Source organism: Marmota monax, unplaced genomic scaffold, assembly GCF_021218885.2.
Source record: "Marmota monax isolate L192 unplaced genomic scaffold, Marmota_monax_Labrador192_F-V1.1 WCK01_AAM20220418_F8-fsc00244, whole genome shotgun sequence".
In the NCBI taxonomy this organism is placed as follows: Eukaryota; Metazoa; Chordata; class Mammalia; order Rodentia; family Sciuridae; genus Marmota; species Marmota monax.
In genome coordinates, this window is record NW_026692962.1 from 1,774,607 (window position 1) to 1,795,067 (window position 20,461).

Consider the following 20,461-nt stretch of genomic DNA (forward strand, 5'->3'; position numbering starts at 1 on the left):
TGTATAAATAAAATATCTGAAGCTTTTCTGAACTTAAATGCAAATTAACTAACATTTTTACTCTAATTCATAATTAGCACCAAGGCCACTTGAAAAAAAAATACTCTGTGGATCAATATATTTGGAAAGCCTTAAGTTAAGAATAACAAGTCTTTTGATTGTGGAACTTCACAGAAACTTTATTGTTAAATCATGTTTTGGAAATCTTCAAGGTGAAGTGTAATATTCAGTGATTTTATTGGTGAGGATGTTGCCAACATCCTATTACAAAATTCACACTTTTGGAAATACAAGCAAGACATCTTAACTTTACAGACATCTTCAACTTCACAGAGAAAATTCATCACTAACGAATATTTTTTAAGTGAACAATTTTGGTCCTGGCATATTAAGAACTGAAATATCATGAAATTAATATTCAGAAATATATATGTTGCTTGACAGGGCATCACTTAAATAAATATGTAGACCACCAGCAGCATTCTGGATGCTGCTAAGAAAATGAAACCGATCAAAAAACAAACAAACAAAAAACCACGGTTTCCTGGTTGAGTGTTTAACCTCAAAAAGCACAAGTTTCCTTTTTTATAAACTTGAAAAATAATTACCTCTTCTGTAAGAAATAAATGAAGTAGATCAAAGTATAGTCTAAAACATAAAAATAATGGTAACTATTACTATTAACATTAATCTGTTAACTAAAATTCCCTTTTGTTGACTAAATCCATCTTGTTGGTTGATGGTTGAACAGGCTCCTTAAAGGTCATGCTCTTGGCCATAAATGAAAAAGAGAGTTCAGCAAACGACTGGCTCAGTCTGAAAAATAATATTCTTTTCAGACATCTTTGGATCATGGCAGCAAACAAGTGCTCTGTCCCTTCTGCAGGCGATTGTAGGATAGTGCAAGCAATTAAGTGCTCCTCTTTTGGCAAAAAAAAAAAAAAAACGGTAAATTCAATCAATCTAGCTTATGGTGACTTTGATTTTTGTCAATCAATTTTGTTTAATTTCTGTCATTAAGGTATTGATAAAGTGAAGACATGAGTATCATTAAGTTATTGATGAGTGAAGGAATGATCTTCTAGAATTTCTTTAAAACTTTCAGATGGACTACTTATTAGATGACGTGGTTTACATTAATTTTCATGACTGTTTTCAACCAAACTCCCACTCCTGCTCTCTTGCCTTATTCATCCTTCACTAATTTCTAATTCTGTCATATCTCTGAAATACATTTCACTTTGGACCTGTAGAGAGAATTATTCACTTTCTGACATTCATACTTTATTTGAAAGTTTTCAATGGATTTTTGAAGAAATGTTTGAGTCTATGTGTGACTATGTACATGCAGTGCTGTAGTGAATTATAGTAATACATAAGATGCTGAGAAACATTTTCTCAGGGACTATAACTTTCTCAGCATAGCTGATGTAGAAAGAAGATATTTCTGCCACACACTACAGTGCATGTATGTAACCTCAGTGACTCAGAAGGCTGAGATAGGAAGATTGAGAGCCTGAGGCCAGTTTGGTAAGATCCTGTTAGGTAAGATCCTGTCTCAAAAAATAAAAAGGGCTAGATGTGTGACTACATGTAGAACCCATGGTTTCGATCCCCAGTATTGAGAGGGGGCTTGCTTGAAAGGAAAAAAAAAAAATCTGTGTAGAAGAAAAGATTGGGATAAACTGTCAGTAATTTGAGTGGAAGTTTAATTTAATAAAAAACCAAACCAAAGTTAGATTTGAGATGAAATCATTTTCTAACATTATTTTCTGGCTACCCAAGCAAAATAAAATATAATACTCATTTTTTTTTTCATAGGAAAAAAGAAAATCAAGATTGAAAAACAATATCCCCAAATAATCATAATTTATTTGTCATGACTTCTAACCAGTAAGAGGCACATTCCCTAGGTATTAATTTCAACAAAAATGACATGTTCTTGTCTAGGGACAGATACTGAAGGAGCAGTGAGAATGGGATCTTGTCCATAAAGGAGGCTTGAGAGGACAGAGTCAATAGGTGATGTTAGCTTCAAATTCAAGGGAAGGTGAAACAAACCAGGCTTTGTGTGAAAAACATGAAAAAAGTCTTCTTAAAATCTTAGAACATTGGTAGAGTTTGAAATGATGTACACAGAGCTAGCTCATCATCACTGTTTGGCTGGTGGAAGAAAGTTACTGTACCTTGCCTTGAAGTAATGAAGCCTTATTTGTACACTAACAAGCTAGATGTGTTTCCCCCCCCCCAGCTTCTCTTAATTTTATGTCAAAACAGTTCCTATTCAATGCCATAAATGTGTGCAAGACCATGGAAATGATATTGCAGTCAATTGGTGAGCGTGATATCCTCTAAAACACATATTACCTAATCTATCTTAGTATCCCTGATGATATTTGAAATTCAAACATGTTGTCATCCCTGCCTCATTCTGACCACTCCAGCTGTCCTACTATATTCAGAGACCAGCACAGTGAAAGTCTGAATGGGGATAATTGAAAGAACCATTCATTGGGTTTTTCTCTCCCTAACTAAACATAAATAACCTTTCATGAGCTGACTTTTATCTGTAAAAGAGAATAAATCAAGGTCATTCTGCATTTGATTGTTATGGATCCATGGATCTGGTTTAAGTAAATTATGGAGAGAATGGTATTGAATGAAATTGAAGATCTTAATGTTCAAAGGAATGACTTAGAGAATGATGATAAATACTAGGAATTATTCATTATCTCTCCAGATAGCTTGCATATTGCATTCCATTATTTTAACTTCCTTGCAAGATTGTTAATGGAATCCAAAAGTATGAGCTCAAAGAGTCTAGTGTGATCCTGAGAGTTAAGGCTGAATTTCTGACAGTGATAAGACTTCCTGCTGCTTTTTTTTTTAACCCCTCTTTAAAGAGAGACTTACAGGATATTAAGACATCATGGTAGAAAGCCTGTCTCATGAATGAGAGGTTCGGAATGGTAAAAAGTTATAGAAATAGAACAGTATAGAAGGAAGCTTGAGATAACCCTTTCAAAGAGCAGAAAAAGCTGATTTGAAACGACAAAAATCAGAAGGATCTTCCTCACCATTTTCCTTTTCAAAGAATGGTAGATTTTAATTAAAATATTCATAGGGGACAGAGGACACCTACCTTTTCCAGGAGCTGGCGGAGTTGCCGGCTTTTGGCATCCCGGGAACATAGATTTTGCTCTGGAGCAACCACTGTACAAATGCACCGCCCATCGGGATCCTGCGCTGAGCTGTACACTTGCCACCCTTCTTTGGGACTAATCTGAGTCTGAGAAAACCAATAGCAAACACACAAAACACAGACTACTGTTACAGGATAAAGAGAAAGTGGTTTGCAGCATCTTAAGCAAAACGTTTGTTTTGAAGAAGTTTGTGTTTTCATCCTTTAAAGACAAGAGATTAAGCAATGTACACACACGCAATGCAGCCTTATTCAGTTATATCTTCCTTATCCATTTTAAAAGATCTGTCTTCTTCAGTTTCCATATTATTACAGATCTCCCACCATTCCCTAATGCCTTTTGTCATATTTTGACATTTTAATGAAACTTTAGAAACATCTCTAATCACTTACTCATGTATGACTTGTCTTTCTACACTAGATCTGGTAGCTCAGCCTTCTCAACAGTAAATGGCAATTCCTAATGCATTTATTTCTGATTATTATTAATAAATGACATTCTGAAACAACGCCCTGTCCTAAGGAACTTCTCACACATTAAAGACCTGATTATTGATAAAGTGGGAAAGATATCACATGATGACATAGGGTAAAATAAATCAACACCATTTTGCAAAGATCTCAGAGGGTTTAGAGAGGTTTTTTTCTTTCTTTTTTTAATTTTCCTTTTGTTTCTTTTGCTGGGCAGAGTCTTCCAAGTTAATCGTCTAATAACTTTACGCAGTTATCATCTTGCCTTTCTAGCCTAAAGCAGTAGCATTCCCATTCTATTGCAGTGTGTCTTCTACTCATGTTTGTCATTTAACCTCCTGCCCAGTCCAACAGGACACTCCACAGTGGCCAGACTAGTCTGAGCATGAAGTTTAAACTTCCATGACCCCTCATGTCTTTGTGACCTTGCTTATGTTGTTCCTCCTGTTTGGAATCTTCCCTTATGAACCATGAATTTATTCAGCCCTTGTGGTTTCCACCCATTTTGAAGAATTGTCTGTGCTATTCCTTGGGCATTTAAATGTATATTTTACCATATTGTTATTTGCCTTTCACCTGCCTATGAGCAGGTATTAGAAATGTGGATATTTTCTATTGACCCTATATATACTCCATCAAGTACAAAAATAGCTGTCTTTACTTTTTGTCTAATTATTTATCAAGAATAACAGAAGATCCAAATAATGTAAATATCCAGGCATGGTTATCAATTACCCAACCTCAAGTATTTTGTTACCACAACAGAAACCAGACTAAGACACTAAGTATGCAGTCCTCCAGAAACATTAATATCAATAATAACTATAAATTAGTTCATATTGATGATCATTTTTCTAACTAAAGATTTGCCTAACATAATTAAGCCTAATTCCAAATCAAAACTCCTGTAGTTTAAGCAATGTACTGAAGTTGTGCTTTAAAAGAAACATTTAGGTTCATTCAGAATTAAAAACAATTTTTAGTCTTTAAACATCCACAGAAAGAAAACAAAATGGAATACCTGCTTACTAAAGGATACTTAATAGTGACAGGGTTCTATATCTTTAATCTCAGCTACTTGGGAGGCTGAGGCAAGAGGATCACAGGTTCAAGGCTGGCCTGAGTAAAATTAGTAAGATCTTATCTCAAAATGAAATAAAAAGGGCTGGAGGTGTAGAATGCTCAGTGGTAGAGAGTTCATTTGCAACTCCCTTCATTTAATCCCTGGTACCCCTTCCCCCAAAAAAGACCACCAATGAACCTATTTTCATTATGTCACTGGAAGAAAGGCACAATGAGTACATTTGAAATTGTGTAATCTGAAAGTGTCTGTATTAACAATTTTGAAGGTTTATTTTTGTAGTTGCTCTTAATTTTCTGCCAATAATTTCCTTCATTAAGCTGGGAATATGGCTCTGTGGTAAAGCACTTGCCTAGCATGGGTGAGTCCCTGGGTTCTATTCCCAGCACTATAAAAAATAAATGAAGTCTATAAGAGGATGTGCATAGGTTTCATGCAAATATCATATTTTAAAAAATTCCTAGCATTGTGCAACATAAGTTATTATAGATGCCCTGGTGCAGGACTCATTTCTATAACTGCTGGGTGTGACTCATTTCTCAGTTATTCAGTCTTTGGGGATTCCCTTGGCTGAAGAATGCTGCATCATCCAAGGTCAGGCTGCTTTCTGGGGACAGCTCATTTCCATTCAGACCAAGAAGCAGTCAAATCAGCAAGAAATATTATTATTCCCACTTCACAGAAAATACAATGAGTTAATTTTCCCGAGAACACACAGTCTGCATGTGGTGGCAGTAGGATGTGAAGCCAGGTGGCACATTCCAGAGAGGCACTATACAAGAGAAATATAATGAGAACCACATGTGTCACTGAAAATTTTCCAGTAACTACATTTTAAAAAGTCAAAAGAAACAAGTGAAACCAAATTTTAGTAACATATTTTAACTCAAGTGATCCAAAATGTCATGATTTTACCATGTAATTTTACAAAAATTGTTCATGAGATAATTCATATTCTCTTTTTAAAAAAATTGTAATAAGTGTTTCAATTGAGTGAATATCTTACACTTATGGTACATCTCAATTTGACTTGGCCACTTCTCAGGGTTCTATAGTGATAGCGACATGTGGCCTCCTTTATGGACAGTATATCTACAGAGTCCTGCTTTTAATTCCTACGCTATGTCCATATATATATGGTGCTAAACATGCATATAGGTATTTTTAGAGATTAATCTTATGGTTATTGAAAAAGCCACCTGCCAGTCACCTGCCAGATGTTATATAGACAAACCACCCATTTTGTGTCTGAATTTGTTTTTCCTATGGAAATATGAGATAAATCAGTGGTCCACCTTCTGGCTCAATTCTGACCTTACTTATACAGTCAGAATCAGAATTTTTTAGCCTTCTAGCTTTCCTTCTGTTTCCTGAAAGTGAGCAGATAGGGAGGAATTTCTCACACGCTCAGGCAAAGAGGGAGATGACTTCATTGTCTCATCTCCTGTTGTGTCCCGGCCCCAGCTCATGACACACTAACTGTAGAATTACACCCACGTCTTTTTCTTTTCAAGGCCTTTAATAACTATGACAGGGTGCTATTGGACATTCTAACAACAATGATAAATGAATATTGGGGAAGCCCTAAACTAAAAACTCAAGAAACTCACAAAGATATCATAATCTTTGTCCTTGATCTATTATGAAAAGCCAATATTGCCTGACCTATCTTATTAGTCTCCTCTGACTTCTTTATATTTAATTCCTAGAAGTCTCCTATGCTAATTTTTATTCCCAAGAGGTCAGACTCATTAACATAACCTCTTTTTTAATATCCTACTCACCGTTTTTTCCCCTTAGCATTTTTGCCTGAACTTCCAGTTAGAATAGAAAGGTATTCTTAGAATTAAATATTGTTAGAATTAGATAAGATCTTAAAAATCACTGGATTATTCTTTTTGTGTTACAGAAGAAGTCTAGAGATTATCTACATAAAAGCACATTAGCAGAGTAGTTTCAATGATACAATTAAAGGTTTGACCTGAGTACCTGGGCAGAGACCCTGTGAGTTTCTCCTAGCATTGGATACAAACCTCAAATATGTCATAAAATTAAGGCTTGTCACTAGAATAAATTTAGCTTTTGGATAAAGGGCAGGGGCCATCCAATTATAATATTAAAATATTTTAAAAGCAGTGCAAACACTGACTGTTAAGCCCAGCAGCATTAATATTGACATGCACTTGCCAAGTGTTTGGCTAACTTGGTGGAGCATATCCTTACAGGGTTGGGTGTCAGTTGCTCTCTGGAATGAGGCTAGAGGGAAAGGTGAATAACATTTGATGTTCATTTAGCTTCCTACCTGAAGATCAGCTTAATAAAAGTGGAGTCTTAAGACTTGTTTGTACTTCCAATTGTCTTCTTGTAAGAATCACTAAAAAGAGACATGACCTTCTCTATGCCAGTTAGTTTGAAACTGAACTATAAAAAGTCACCTTTTTGGCAAGAAAAAGGTAACTTGAAAGAGGAAAAATCTAATTTAAAAGACAAGTTCCTGACAGTCCTGTGGATTTTGATAGAGACCTCTATGTTGAGGTCAGCAATAAATAGAGGAAGCTTTATGAACATTTTGAATGCTCTGTTTTAGGTCACCCATGCTGACATTAAAAAAAGAAGCAAAATAAAATCAAGACCTCAGATGGAAGGACGTACTTAGATGTTTTTTGGATACCTATGAGAAAAGATCTGCTCCAATTTTAACATATGAGAGCAATTATTCAGGGGTAAATAAAACTCACGTAATAGTGAGATTGGCATTTTTGTAAATCTATCAATTTTTGGCAATTCATGCTTATTATTGCCTTAAATATCTTAATACTCCTGTGGACTAGTTGATTTTATCCTGCCCATTTTACTGCTGAAGAAACTGTAACATAGAGACAGGAAGAAACTTGCTTAAGGTCATAAAGGGGGTAGTCATAAAAACTGGGGTTTGTGCTTTTATACAGTCTGACTTTAGAAGATGAAGTCTAATTCCCATAATGAACCACCAATAATTTCAATTCACCTTAACTTATAATGACATAGAACTTTAGACCAATTTCAATACTATTGAGAAGCTCAGTACTTGGAGGGTGCATATAGTTTATTACTACCTACAGCATTACCAATCACAGTGATTACTGATGCAGCACTGTTTGAAACTTTCGTGTTAATTAGAAGAACTAAATGAACTATTTAGCAGTTTTTAATATTACAAAACTCATGAAATATTTAAGAATGTTCTAAATAGGAGAAGTAAAATGATAATTTTAACAATTGTATTTCAAGTCCATATGTTTTGCTTATAATTTAATTACAAAGCTCTGCTTCATAAATCTAAAACAACCATGAGAGAGTTCTTCCAAAATTTCAGGGGGTTCATATCAGAGAAGAAGGTCCTGCCAGGCATTGGGGTACATGCCTATAATCCCAGCAATTTGTGAAGCTGAGGTGGGAGAATCTCAAGTTCAAGTCCAGCCTCAACAATTTAATGAGAACCTGTCTCAAAAAATAAGAAGGGCTAGGGATGTGGCTCAGTGTGAAACACCCACCAGTTCAATCCTCTGTATGGGCCTGGGATCTTAAGGCCTAAGAAGTAAAAGTAAAAAGTAAATCAAGGGTTGGGGATGTGGCTCAAGTGGTAATGCGCGCTCCCCTGGCATGTGCGGGGCGCTGGGTTTGATCCTCATGAGCTACATAAAAATAAAATAAAGATGTTGTGTCCACCGGAAACTAAAAAAAAAAAAAAAAAGAATTAATTAAAAAATTTCTCTCTCTCTCTCTCTCTAAAAAAAAAAAAAGTAAATCAAATATCCTGCATTTCAATAATTTTATCCTACATTCCTTCTCATATATTAGTCTCATTTCTTTTGAACCAACTACTCTTGGAAATAAGTAATATCTTGTTTCACTCATAAGGAAACTGAAACTCAAATATTTTGAGCATTTTTATTCGTTTATTTATTTATTTTTGTCCTGTTACTGACATATGTGAGACTTATATCAGTTTCTCCAACTTTCAGTCCAGAGCAACCAAGCTCACCCTGTGCAGATAACTTCACCAATGGCCATAATCAGGGCTTTAGTTAAGACAGATCCCTCTGCAGTTGATGGAGGTGAAGCCCCCAGTGGAATACAGGGTCAAGTGAGTGCTAGAAGGGTTCCTGTCTCACCCAAAGAATGGAGTATGCAGATGCCTGAGGGTAAGAGTTTAATAGCAGATTTATTAGAAGCTAGGAAAACTCCCACAGCGTGAGAGGAGTTCCAAAGAGGGTACTGTTGATAGTTCTCTGTCTAGAAGTTTTTATACTGTTTTGATGAGGAAGTAATCTTTCATTGAGAGCCCCCTTGATTGTTCTCTTTCTCTGACTCAATTAAAAGTGTACAATCTTAATTTCTTACTCCCCTAATGGGATGATTTAATGTGCTTGTTAACCTGAGTTTGTTCTGTACTTGTTCCTTAAGACAAAAGAATTACTTGGGTCCAAAACAACTCTTTGAGGTTGACTAATGTTACAGTAGTTAAGGAAGCCTAGGAAACAACAATGTATGGGTGTCCAAGCCAGAGTGAGGCCTTCCAGACAGGCAGTTAGAAACAAACAAACAAAAACACAAGCTGTAGCTTAGGGTTTTAATCTGGGGTGGTGGTCCTGTTTCACCAGGCAGGGAGAGGACATTGTCCAGTGTGGAAGCAAGTGACTCTCATCACCCCAGAGGAACAGAGTCCTTACTCTAACTGCTCAGCAAGAGGCAATTAGATATTCTGTAGAAGGTTCTATGATAACTTTCAAGTCCTAGATGGAGGGGCAGGCAAAGAGATAAATTCTGAACCTTTGAACAGAAAAGAAAAAAAAAATCAACTGGTTGAATATTGTTAGATTTCATCTTTTATCCTGAGTTTTTGGATATTTCACAAAATTTGAACTGAAGCAAGAGGGAATAAGGGATCAAGCTATCAAAAGTGGTGTACAGGGCTGGGATTGTGGCTCAGTGGTAGAGTGCTTGCCTAGCATGTGTGAGGCACTGGGTTCTAGTCTCAGCACCACATAAAAATAAATAAATAAATAAAGGTCCATCAATGACTAAAAAAAAAAAAAATTATTAAAAAAAGTGTTGTATAAGGTGGGAGAAATAATCCAAAAGAAACGCAATTATTAAAACCTACTTGAGCTGGGTACAGTGATGCACGCCTGTAATCCTAGTGGTTTGGGAGGCTTGAGACAGGAGAATCGCGATTTCAAAGCCAGACTTAGCAACTTCTAGGCACTAAGCAACTCAGTGAGACCCTGTCTCTAAATAAAATACAAAATAGAGGTGGGGATGTGGCTCAGAGGTTGAGTACCCTGAGTTCAATCACCTATACCAAAAAAAAAAAAAAAAACTACTTGATTTAGAGAGAAGATGCCTAATTAATGAAAACGCCTTATAAACTTTCTGTCTGAGGGAACATTTAGTCTCAGAGCAAAATGTGGCTCAGCATGCCAATTGTTGGGTATGTGGGAGACTCCCTGCTGAAGTAAGTTTCTGACTTCCAAGAACATCACTTAATCCCTTAACCCTCCCTGTCCGACCTGTCCGCTCACTTTTCCTGAGTTACCCTGCCAATCAGCACCCGCCATGTCGCTTACACAACTCTTCTTAAGCCAAAGCTTGTAAACTCAAGCTCTCTGCCCTCCTCCTCTCTTCCTCTCTGCCCCTTCTTTCTCTCCTCTCTCTGTTCTCTTCCTCTCCCTCTCTGCCCTCCTCCTCTCCTCTCTCCTTTTCTTCCCCTTCGGGCAGCCCCCAATAAAATCTCTTGGTTGAATCTTTATCTGGGGTGAGTCATTCGCCTTTCACCAATGGCTTCAGTTGTGGAGAGAAGTGAGAAAAGGAATTAGGGAGAGGTTGAAAGATCACACTAAAGGACACTATGTTCTGGAGGGTGTGTTAATAACGATGTCACTGCACAGCAATTTTCTTGCCATTACTCATAAGAATACTGAGGACTAAAATAAATGAATATTCCTCACTAAAGACCTCTGGACTTTAAGGATGAAAAAACAAATGAAAGACATTAAATTTAGGTTGTTCATCTCTGCTTATCCCCAGAAATCACAGTAAACTTGCCCTATATGTGTTCGTGTTCCCACTTGCCTACCCATTATTAGGATTTCACTGTTCATAGGTAGTCGCTTCCACAGGTGGAGAGCTAAGGAGTGTGATCCGGACTTCTCTCTAAATTTCCCTCTTTGGCCCTGCTTCTGCTTCAGGCATTTAATGATAAGTCTTTCCTCTCATCCTTTGAATGATTCATGTATAAAAAGGCAATTTATCACATTTTCTGTGGCTTTCAATATTTTCCTTTCTCTGAACTAACTCCCTTCCTTATTTTGCTAAGTTGCCCTATCACAAAGCAGACATCTCCTAATGATTTGGAGAGGAAAAACCGTTGCATAAAAACATGAAAGTTGGCCAGGTGATCCAAGTTAAACCACTTGGTAAGCTGGGGCAGCAGGATGACAAGTTCAAGGCCTGCCTGGGTAATTTAGGGAGACCCCATCTCAAAACAAAATATTAAAAAGAGCAGGGAATGTGGCTCAGTATTAGAGCACTTGCTTAGAATGTGTGAGACTCCCGATTCCATTCCCTTTACCAAAAACAAAACCAAACCCAGAAAAGTGAGACCTTTTTTTCACTTAGGACTGAAACAGCAGTAGTTAGTTGAAGATAAAAAAAACTTGAAGGGTATTGACAGTCTGTTTCAGGGAACTCTATTCATTTTACAGAACTTTAAGTTGACTAATTCAACAAAGTAGTTATTTATGAGGACAAGCCAGCTAGATGTTTGAAAATGTAGCAAAACAAATTGCTTCTGCCCACAGGCCCCTTCCAGGTCTTTTCCTACCACAGCAGTAGCGCTGACTGTTTGAGAACAGCTGTGTCTGCCCAGGTCCCCTCTGCTTTAATTGCCCTTCTCCAGGTTCTTCCTGGTGTGGAGTCCACAGCAGGTGGGTTTTCTCAGAAGCTCAGCCTCCAGGGGAAGCTACTCTGCATCTGAGAGAAGCATCAGAGGGAGCCTGAGCCCAAGGAGGAACTTCCTCAGCTCAGACACCAGTTCAGTGGACAGTTTAAAGGGAAAACATAAAAAGCAAAACAAAACAACAACCACCTAAATAATAAAGGGAAAAAAAAAACAGTATCAAACAAGAAAACAAGAAGGGTAAAGGAAGGTTTTAGGATTGGGAGAAAAATAAGATGGAGTTTATCACCTAATAAGACTTATCACCTAGTAACTACCTACTGATAAAAACCATCTTGGAATTTTAAAACCTATTTCAGCTTTTGAGACAATCAAATGTACACGTCCATTTCAAAGGCATCTGTCATAAACAAGTTTAAGTGCCATATAATGATTCAGACTCTATTCTTCTTTTTCAGGTCATTTGAAACAACCATTTTGGGCTGGTGGGGTGGGGGATGAGGGGTGGTGAATTCACTATCCTCCTGCCTCAGCATTTTGAGTAGCTGGGAATACAGACAGGTATGTGGGCCCATGCTGAGTTTTGAAACTATCATTTTAAAGAAAGACTATGTTGTGAATATTTATATCACTCTTTTTCTTTCTTTTTTTCTTTTTTCTTTTTATTTTTGCCATCCATACATTCCATGAACTGTCAATATAAATTTTAAGACCTATGCATGGTGAATACAAAATTACAGACTCATCTCTTTCAGGCTGTTTAAAGTTATATGGTGGGGCAGGAAACTTGAGAAGAGCTGGCTCAGTCCTTTGTAACTACACCTGCAGAGGCAAGAAACTATTCATCCTTTTAAGGGAAGACTCTTGCCAGCCCCCTGCATGGAAACAGTAGTAAGGTGCCTGGCGGAACTACTTGAGAGGCAGCGGGAATAACTCTCTGTCCAGAAAACCTTCACTACTCTGCCACAAAGCCCTTTTCTTCTTTATAAATACAAAAACCTTGGGGATGTGTGGGACATGGTTGATTTTGTATCTTTTCCCTGACTCTGTGAGATCAAGGAGATGAGGAAAGCTATTTTAAAGGATGGGAGTGTTAGTGTGTAGGAGAAAGTGAAATCTGGGGACACAGAAAACAATTCAGCCAGCGGGAAGTACCTAGTCACTAGAGGCCAGGAGGGGTAAGGGACAGCAAAGGAGGTGGTAGGAGAGGTAACTATGCTGGGCAGGGTTGTAGTCTTACTTATTTATGTGTTTATTTATTTTGTACTGGGGAACAGCACAAAATCCAGACATGCTTTTTTTTTAACTGAGCTCTATCCCCACTCCTTTTCATTTATTTTGAGCTAGGGTTTCATTAAATTCTGGATAAATTTCTGAGGAGGGTTTCAAATTTGCAATCCTCTTGCTTCAGCCTCCTGAGTTTCTGGGATTATAGTTGAGGGCCAAGGCATCCAGCTCAGGACTATAGACTTGTGACCTAATTCTACACTTGTTTTGCCATTAACCAGCAGGGTGAGATCTGATTGGTTACTTTACCCATTTTGAGTCAGTTTCCCCACTTGCAGAATGATGAGGTGGGGTTAGATTAATTATGTTTCCAATTAAACTTCGGAGAGCTCTAAGGTTTCAAGGGATTGATTGTGTGGGAAGGAAGCAGATGGTAGAGACCCAGTAAATTCTTCCTCCCACTATTTATTATTTGACCCATGACCTGTTTTACATATTAGAGTTTCACTTCGAGTTCCATTGAGAAAATATTTATCCTGCACATATTATCTAAGATTTGTAAGACAAAACAAAACAAAACAAAACCTCTGTTCTAAAGATAGTGTGAAAATAAGCAGCCCAGATAGTTTCTGAGATCCTTTTCCCCTTTTCCAGCATCAATATTTTTTTAATATTTATTTTTTAGTTGTAGTTGGATACAATACCTTTATTTTATTTATTTATTCTTATGTAGTGCTGAGGTTTGAACCCAGGGCTTCGCATGTGCTAGGCAAGCTCTCTACCACTGAGCCCCAGCTCTAGCCCCCCAGCATCAATGTTTTATGTTCTTAATCTAATACAGATTTGTTCATGTTTAACCATGGAAATTCTAAGGTATAAGTAATTTTCTGAATAATGGGAACAGATTATTCTTCTGTAAAGCATACCAAAGAGGGGGAAAAAAGGATAAAAAGCTTTTGCAATCTGGTTTCACCATCACAAAGAATGCATTTTACTGAGTTACTATAACTAACCACAGTGAGAACTCTCCTGAATATTTTTTTATTGTTGTTGTTTAATTTTTTTTTTGTTTGCAAAAGAAGGGAACCCAAAGTAAGAATTGATGTGTTATAATATACATACACTAATTGTAGTGCTTTATGTTTTTCCACCAATGAATTTTCTACCAGAAACTAAAGAAAACTAATTTACTTTAAACTCACAAGGTAAAAGATGTTCTTAAAAAAAGATCATGTATAATTTTGGAAATTTGATTCTCTTTATTCTACAGCAATAGAAAATAAACAACTTACCATTTATAAACAAAGATATAGATCTCAGAACTAAGGTGTCAAGTTTGTAATACCACTCAGTCATTGGTTTCTTAGTTTAAAATCATATTTCTGAAAGAGTTAATTCAACAACTATGCTGTTGGAAGCAATCAGGTACTTGGAAAAACTGGGATCAGTAAATATTAAATAATCTAAATTTCTTTGTGTTACGAATACATGTTGAGAGCATATCATACATTATTTGTAACTGTAAATGTCTTTTACATTCCTGCTTCCAGATCATGTCGTGCAGGTATGGAATTGATTCTCAATAATGGAGTCATGCAGTACCATGAGGGACCAAGGGAAATAGAAATGTAAAAAGAAGTCAAAGTGTGCCTCACATTTACTCTTCTGATGCTTTCAGCACTGGGAGAAGCTAGAAAACTATGTAACTAGTTATTCTAACTATACTCAGTTAAGTACATATTAATTGATAGATTAATTATTAGTAGTAACTGCAAACAATTTTTAAAAATGTCTGACTTTTTATGGTTCACTGGAGTAATCCCCATAAAGGTAAAAAAGACTCAAATCCTAATTGTTTCTGAACTTTTTATTTGACAGTAGAAAAATTTTTGTCCAGAATATTCCTTTATTTCTATTTTTAAATGAATATCTGAAAAAAAAATAGTTTTTATTCTTCTTTAAAATATCTCACAGTGCTGCTAACCAACCTTACTTCAAACTATCAGAATAGATTTATTGAAATATGGACAGGATTAAAAAGCCATTAATTTTAGATGAATGTACACTATACTAGATAGACTTGTGATATGAAAAGTCTTTATAAAATATTAATCAAAACATGAAGATGTTTTTATCAGTAAGTTTTCTATTCATGTTTCTTGGTTCTCTTAAAGTTCTTTTGGCAGGCTTTAAATTGAGGTTTTTCTTCTTTTGCTTTTTTTTTTATTATTCATTTATGCTTAAAAACTGTTGGTTTCTCTAGCTGAATTCATTACAAACACTCATAGGCATTGCATTCCAAGGAAAAGCCTGCTGTAGTAAATCTAAATTAGGTAGAAAATACTCTAACATCTCATTCTGTAGAAAAAAATTATACAGATTTTACAAGTATTTCAAGAGTCAAAATAATAAGGAACAAGACATAATTCTTTAAGAATCCTTCCAAATCTCAAATTAATATAGTAAAACCAAAGCTTTTAATTCTTAAGTATTTAATGTGTCAGTATTTTCTTTTAGTTTCTCAGGGTTTTTCCCCCCCTGGGTGTAATTTTAAAGTGCTCATAAATAAATATCCAAGACTAAAGTTACAATTATAAATAATATATCTTTGAAGTCGACCTATGAATAGAGAGCAAAATCTCAACCTTTACCATTCACAAAATTAATGCACTTACTTCGCAAGATGGCCAAACACCCCCGAGTGACTTACTAAGGTATCTGGTGTCGACAGCCTCGTGGTGTTCAGTCCTACCAAGGACGGGAGGGTTTGGGACATCCAGTTTGAGATCATTGCCATGGTACTAAGCACAGCGCCCAGCTTCAGCAGTGGAGGGCTCATTGCTGTGGAGCTAATGAGTTTTCATAGTGACTGCTAAGATCCCAGCCTGGCTCTGGTGGGAGGTGTGACTGCCGCAGCCACATCTACAGCATGAATAGAGATGACTTCCCCGGCCCTTTTCACCCAGGAAAGCTGATGGAACTCCTTCCCCACCCTCGTGGGAAATGCCCTGTCTTGCTTTTCCTCCCTTATTGGACAATTTGCTGGACCATCAAACAAAATATTCTTGATAGAGCTTCGTAATCATTAGAGCAGAGGTGGGAGGTCAGGGGAAACGTGAGCTTTTCCATCTCCACTGTACTCAGTCACCATCAAAAGAGTTCATTTCCTCTGGGGTTTGTTTAAATATAATCAGCTGCTCTTTATCTTTCATAGAAAAAGACACGTCTAAATGGAGGTCTGCCAAAGTACACATTTCAGACACCAAACTTAATATCTACAGATTTCTCTGGATCAGGGGCAACCAGCTTTCAGGAGGAGCATAAAAACAAAGTCTGCAAATAATTTCCAAGATGATCAGATAGTGCAAGTAGGAAATCATTTTTTCAAACAGTAACCTAAAATTAGCATCGTTGCTTTAAAAGTACAGTTGAAGATTGATAGCTGTTGCCTGTGGCAAACATTCCTTTTAGGCACCTTACACCTGAACAGACAGAAAAGGCAGCCTTGGAGAACAACTTTTGTTAAAGAAATTGCATGTTTCACTTTTGCCCTTGAGAATGTAGGCTTTGCTTCTAGGTGCTCAGTCACACAGCAAGCTCAGTTAACTCTATTTTCACCTTGTGAGGAATGACAATAGATACCAAAAGGCTGTGTCTGGAGAGAATGTGTGATTTATTAAAGGAACTTGGAACTGGGACTCGGCAAGTCTGGGGGTCTGTTCATCCTCCTCTAGTTGGTTGTGACTGGCCAGTGACTGTAACTTCCTCATATGTAGTGTTTTCTTGCAATATAAGGCAGTTGACTCCATGCTCTCCAAGGCCCCTTTCAGCTGTAGAAATCAATAATTTGTTCATTAGAACTCTTGGCAAATGTGGTATATTGGATCCAGGGCACATGAGTAATATAATAATAATAATAATAATAATAATAATAACAACAACAACAACAACAACAACTATAACAACTATTATTATTATTATTTTACAATTACTATAATTGCCCATATTCAAATCTCAGGTTGTGAGAGATAAATCAGAGGTTGAGGATAAATCAGAGGCCACTGTCTTTTTCTATCTATCTACATATGATGTGTAAATATATACATATATAGGTACACGTTTGTGTGTGTGTGTATATATATATACTCACACATACATGTGTACATATGCACTGTATATATATAAATAAATATATAAACATATATATGTGCACTATATATATACACCTATGTACATAAGCACTATATATAAGTACTATATGTATAAGCACTTATATATAAGCACTAGATATATATTAATACCTACAGATATTTCAGGGTCAAGGCAACATGCTTTCAGGAAGAGCATGAAAACAAAGTTTGCAAGTAATTTCCAAGATGATTGGTTACTGAGAATAGGAAATCTTTAGATATGTATGTATATAATATATATGTGTATATATTAAAGTAAAATATATGGAGAGAAGACATGAAGGGAAGCATGACTGAAGGAAAATCAAATGAAAAGGAAAAATATTACTTGATTTCTTAGGAGAATTTTGGAATTATTTGCATATAGGGTTTTTAGCTAAGGTATATATTTTTCTCAACAGTGTTGGCAGGAAAAATAAAGAAATTGTCTTTAACAAAATTGAGAGAGATACATATTTATAGTTTGTGTGTGTACTTTATTCTCAATAATAGCTTTAAACTAAGGTGGATACTAAGAGACTCTTCAAATCGTCTTTGCACCTATTACCTTGGAATCTAGGCTATTATTTTTCTTTAAAATATATCTAAATAATTTCAGTTGGCCCTTGTTTTTTTTTTAAACATGGTGCCCAGAAAACCAATTACTATTTCTTTTTTATCTTTCAAATATTATGTCCTATGAGGACATATAAGGATTAAAACACGGTAGCTTATGTGTCACGCAATAGAAGATTCATAGAAAGGACGTGAAAGTCTACACTAGTGTTACAATGTGGTAAAGACGAAACACAAAGTGGATTTACAAATCTAAATGTTTGAAAAATACACCTGGAATTCTCCCTGACTAAAAAGGAGGGGGTATCTTTCTAAAAGCTTAATTTCCGAAATTGCAAATTAATATACATGCAATTACTGGATAATTTTAGAAGCAATGTGGCAGGTGGTAATTATACTTATTAATGAACTATCAGTCAACAAAATAATAGCATCTTTAGAAGAATATAAGATTGAATGTCAGGGGAAAACAAGGCTGTTATTTCCAAATTAAAAAGAAAGAAAAAAAGAAAAACAATATAAATGGAATGCTTCTTTTAATTTCCCAGAGATGCAAATAACTATACTAAAGAATAGAAAGTGAACAATGGTTAAAGTTTATGAATTGGTGATGTTTATGAAAACATAAAAGTTAAAATGTGTTGCTTTCAGAACAGGTTCAAGTGGAATACGTAGAAATAGTAAAGCTCCAATTATAATGATTTTTAGTTGTGAGAAATAAAAATAACTACAATTTGAAAAAAGCTAAATAATTTTCAGTGCTCTCATAATCTACCAAAGTGATTTTCATTGTACAAGTTAAGTCCTAGGTGGGACTTAAATGGTGACTCACACCTATTATTCCAGTGACTCAGGAGGCTGAGGTAGGATGATCACAAGTTCAAGGTCAACCTTGACAATTTGGCAAGAACCTATCATCTCAAAATAAAGTTAAAAAGGGCTAGGTATGTGGCTCAGTCGTGGAGTGCTCCTGGTTTAATCCCCAGTACCACAAAAGCAAACAACAAAAAAAGTGGAATCATAGTTTGCAGGTGGAGGAAGGGATATTTCTTTATAAAAGTAGCAGTCTGTGTTTAGGGAAAGAAGCCCAGTGGTTGCAGAAGTTCTAGAGTGTAGAATAATGATAATGGAATAAGTGGCAAAAACTGAGACTGAAACTGGCTGTTACCATCTGCAAGGCTTGAGGGCTACCCAAAAGTATTTAAACTTAATCTGGTATGTACTTCAAGGGTTTAACGCAAAGCAACAAAGTCATTAGTTTTGTGTTGTGAATTATTACTTGGGCATTTTTATGATGCAAGTTAGATAGGCATGGGCTTCAGGGAGAGCAACCCAAGTCAGAGACAGCAAGTTCACTTATTCTCATGGTGTAGGTGAGAGAAAGTTAAGTCTTGGAATGAGAAACTATTGGTGGAATTTAGAAGAATAAATCCACAAAGGTTTGCAGAAGAATTGGCATCCTTGGTGATTAAATAGATATGAGAAGTGAGGGAGAAGTTACGTGGGTTAATTTCCAGGTTTGGGTTTGGGTGATGAGTGTCATTCATTAGGATAAGGAACACGACTTTAGGGAAAAAATAGAATTGCTTGTCACATATCCAGTATGAGTCACCTTTGGTACAATGGGTCTATCAAAGGGAGATATACCCACACCTGAAGTCTAGAAAAGAGTTAATTTACCTATAAGATTACTGGGCTAGTGAAGATAATGTGAACACCAGAAATGACAAAAATATTTGGCTTACCACAGTCTTACAGGACCTAAAGTTGTATTTTAGATTTTAAGTCGAGACATCTCTAGGTTTATACAGTGTTTTTAAAAAATAACAAATAAAACAACTTTTCACTAGTCAAGAGTGAATATATTTCTAAGTCTAGTAATTTCACAGAAAATGTGACCTGAGTACACACTCACTTATTTTCTTTTTAGAATCCCATAGTGAATCAATAACCATAAAACCTACAACCATGCATTATTGCTCATGGAATGCTGGTAGATATTGATTAATATATTTATTCATTAGATTTTTTATGGTAGCCTGTCTTTTTGATACCCAGAGAGTATTTCATGATAGACCCGCATAATAAATAATTAATAAGCAAATAAATATTAAGTGGGAAAGACTTATAGGTCACCTTATATAATATTGTCATGTTCTGTCATTGGATTTTTTTCTCCCTGTTTTGTAGCACAAAAGCTTAATATTGTTTTCATACTCAATATATATTTCCTACTTTGAAGGCTATTTGTGTATTAGATGTTTGTGGGTTTCTGGAGATCACAGCTTAGGCATATATGAAAAGTTAAACATATTTAAAAAAAAATTCACCCAAAATATGGTAGACAATAATGAGTTAGTGAGAAGATTGTGGCCCAAAAGTTTGATTTTTTGACAAAATAAGTTAAGGACTAAGATTAATTGCCAACCAGTAGAAATTTTGGGAAAGAACAGTCTATATGTACTTTATTTTTGTAATATATATATTTTTTAATGTACAGATAATTTGAGGCAGAGGGGAAAGTGGCTGTTATGGTTTGGATGTGAGATGTTCCCACAAGTTCATGTATGAGACAATGCAAGAAGGTTCAGAGGAGAAGTAATTGTGTTGTGAACTTCTTAACCCAATTAATAAATTAATACTCTGATAGGTATACCCCAACTGAGTATTAATAGAAGTTAGGGTGTGGCTGGAGGAGGTGGGAATTGGGACATGGCTTTGGGGTATATATATTTATATCTGGCAAGTGGTCTCTGTTTCCTGATCATCATGTGATTACAAATTGAAAGAGACTA

General features: G+C 36.0%; 1 protein-coding gene across 3 annotated transcripts in view; it reads right to left on the reverse strand.

Annotated features, from left to right (window-relative positions):
• Window positions 1-20,461, reverse strand: part of Olfm3 (olfactomedin 3) — a 213,030-nt gene that overhangs the window by 31,100 nt on the left and 161,469 nt on the right. For 2 of the 3 annotated variants that reach the window (XM_046452343.2, XM_058581976.1), the window contains exon 2: window positions 3,143-3,289. In XM_046452343.2, coding sequence (XP_046308299.1) covers window positions 3,143-3,289 — 147 coding nt within the window. Of the gene's footprint in view, window positions 1-3,142; window positions 3,290-12,607; window positions 12,655-15,631; window positions 15,761-20,461 lie in introns of those variants that run through there. The other variant, XM_046452342.2, reaches the window with a different exon arrangement.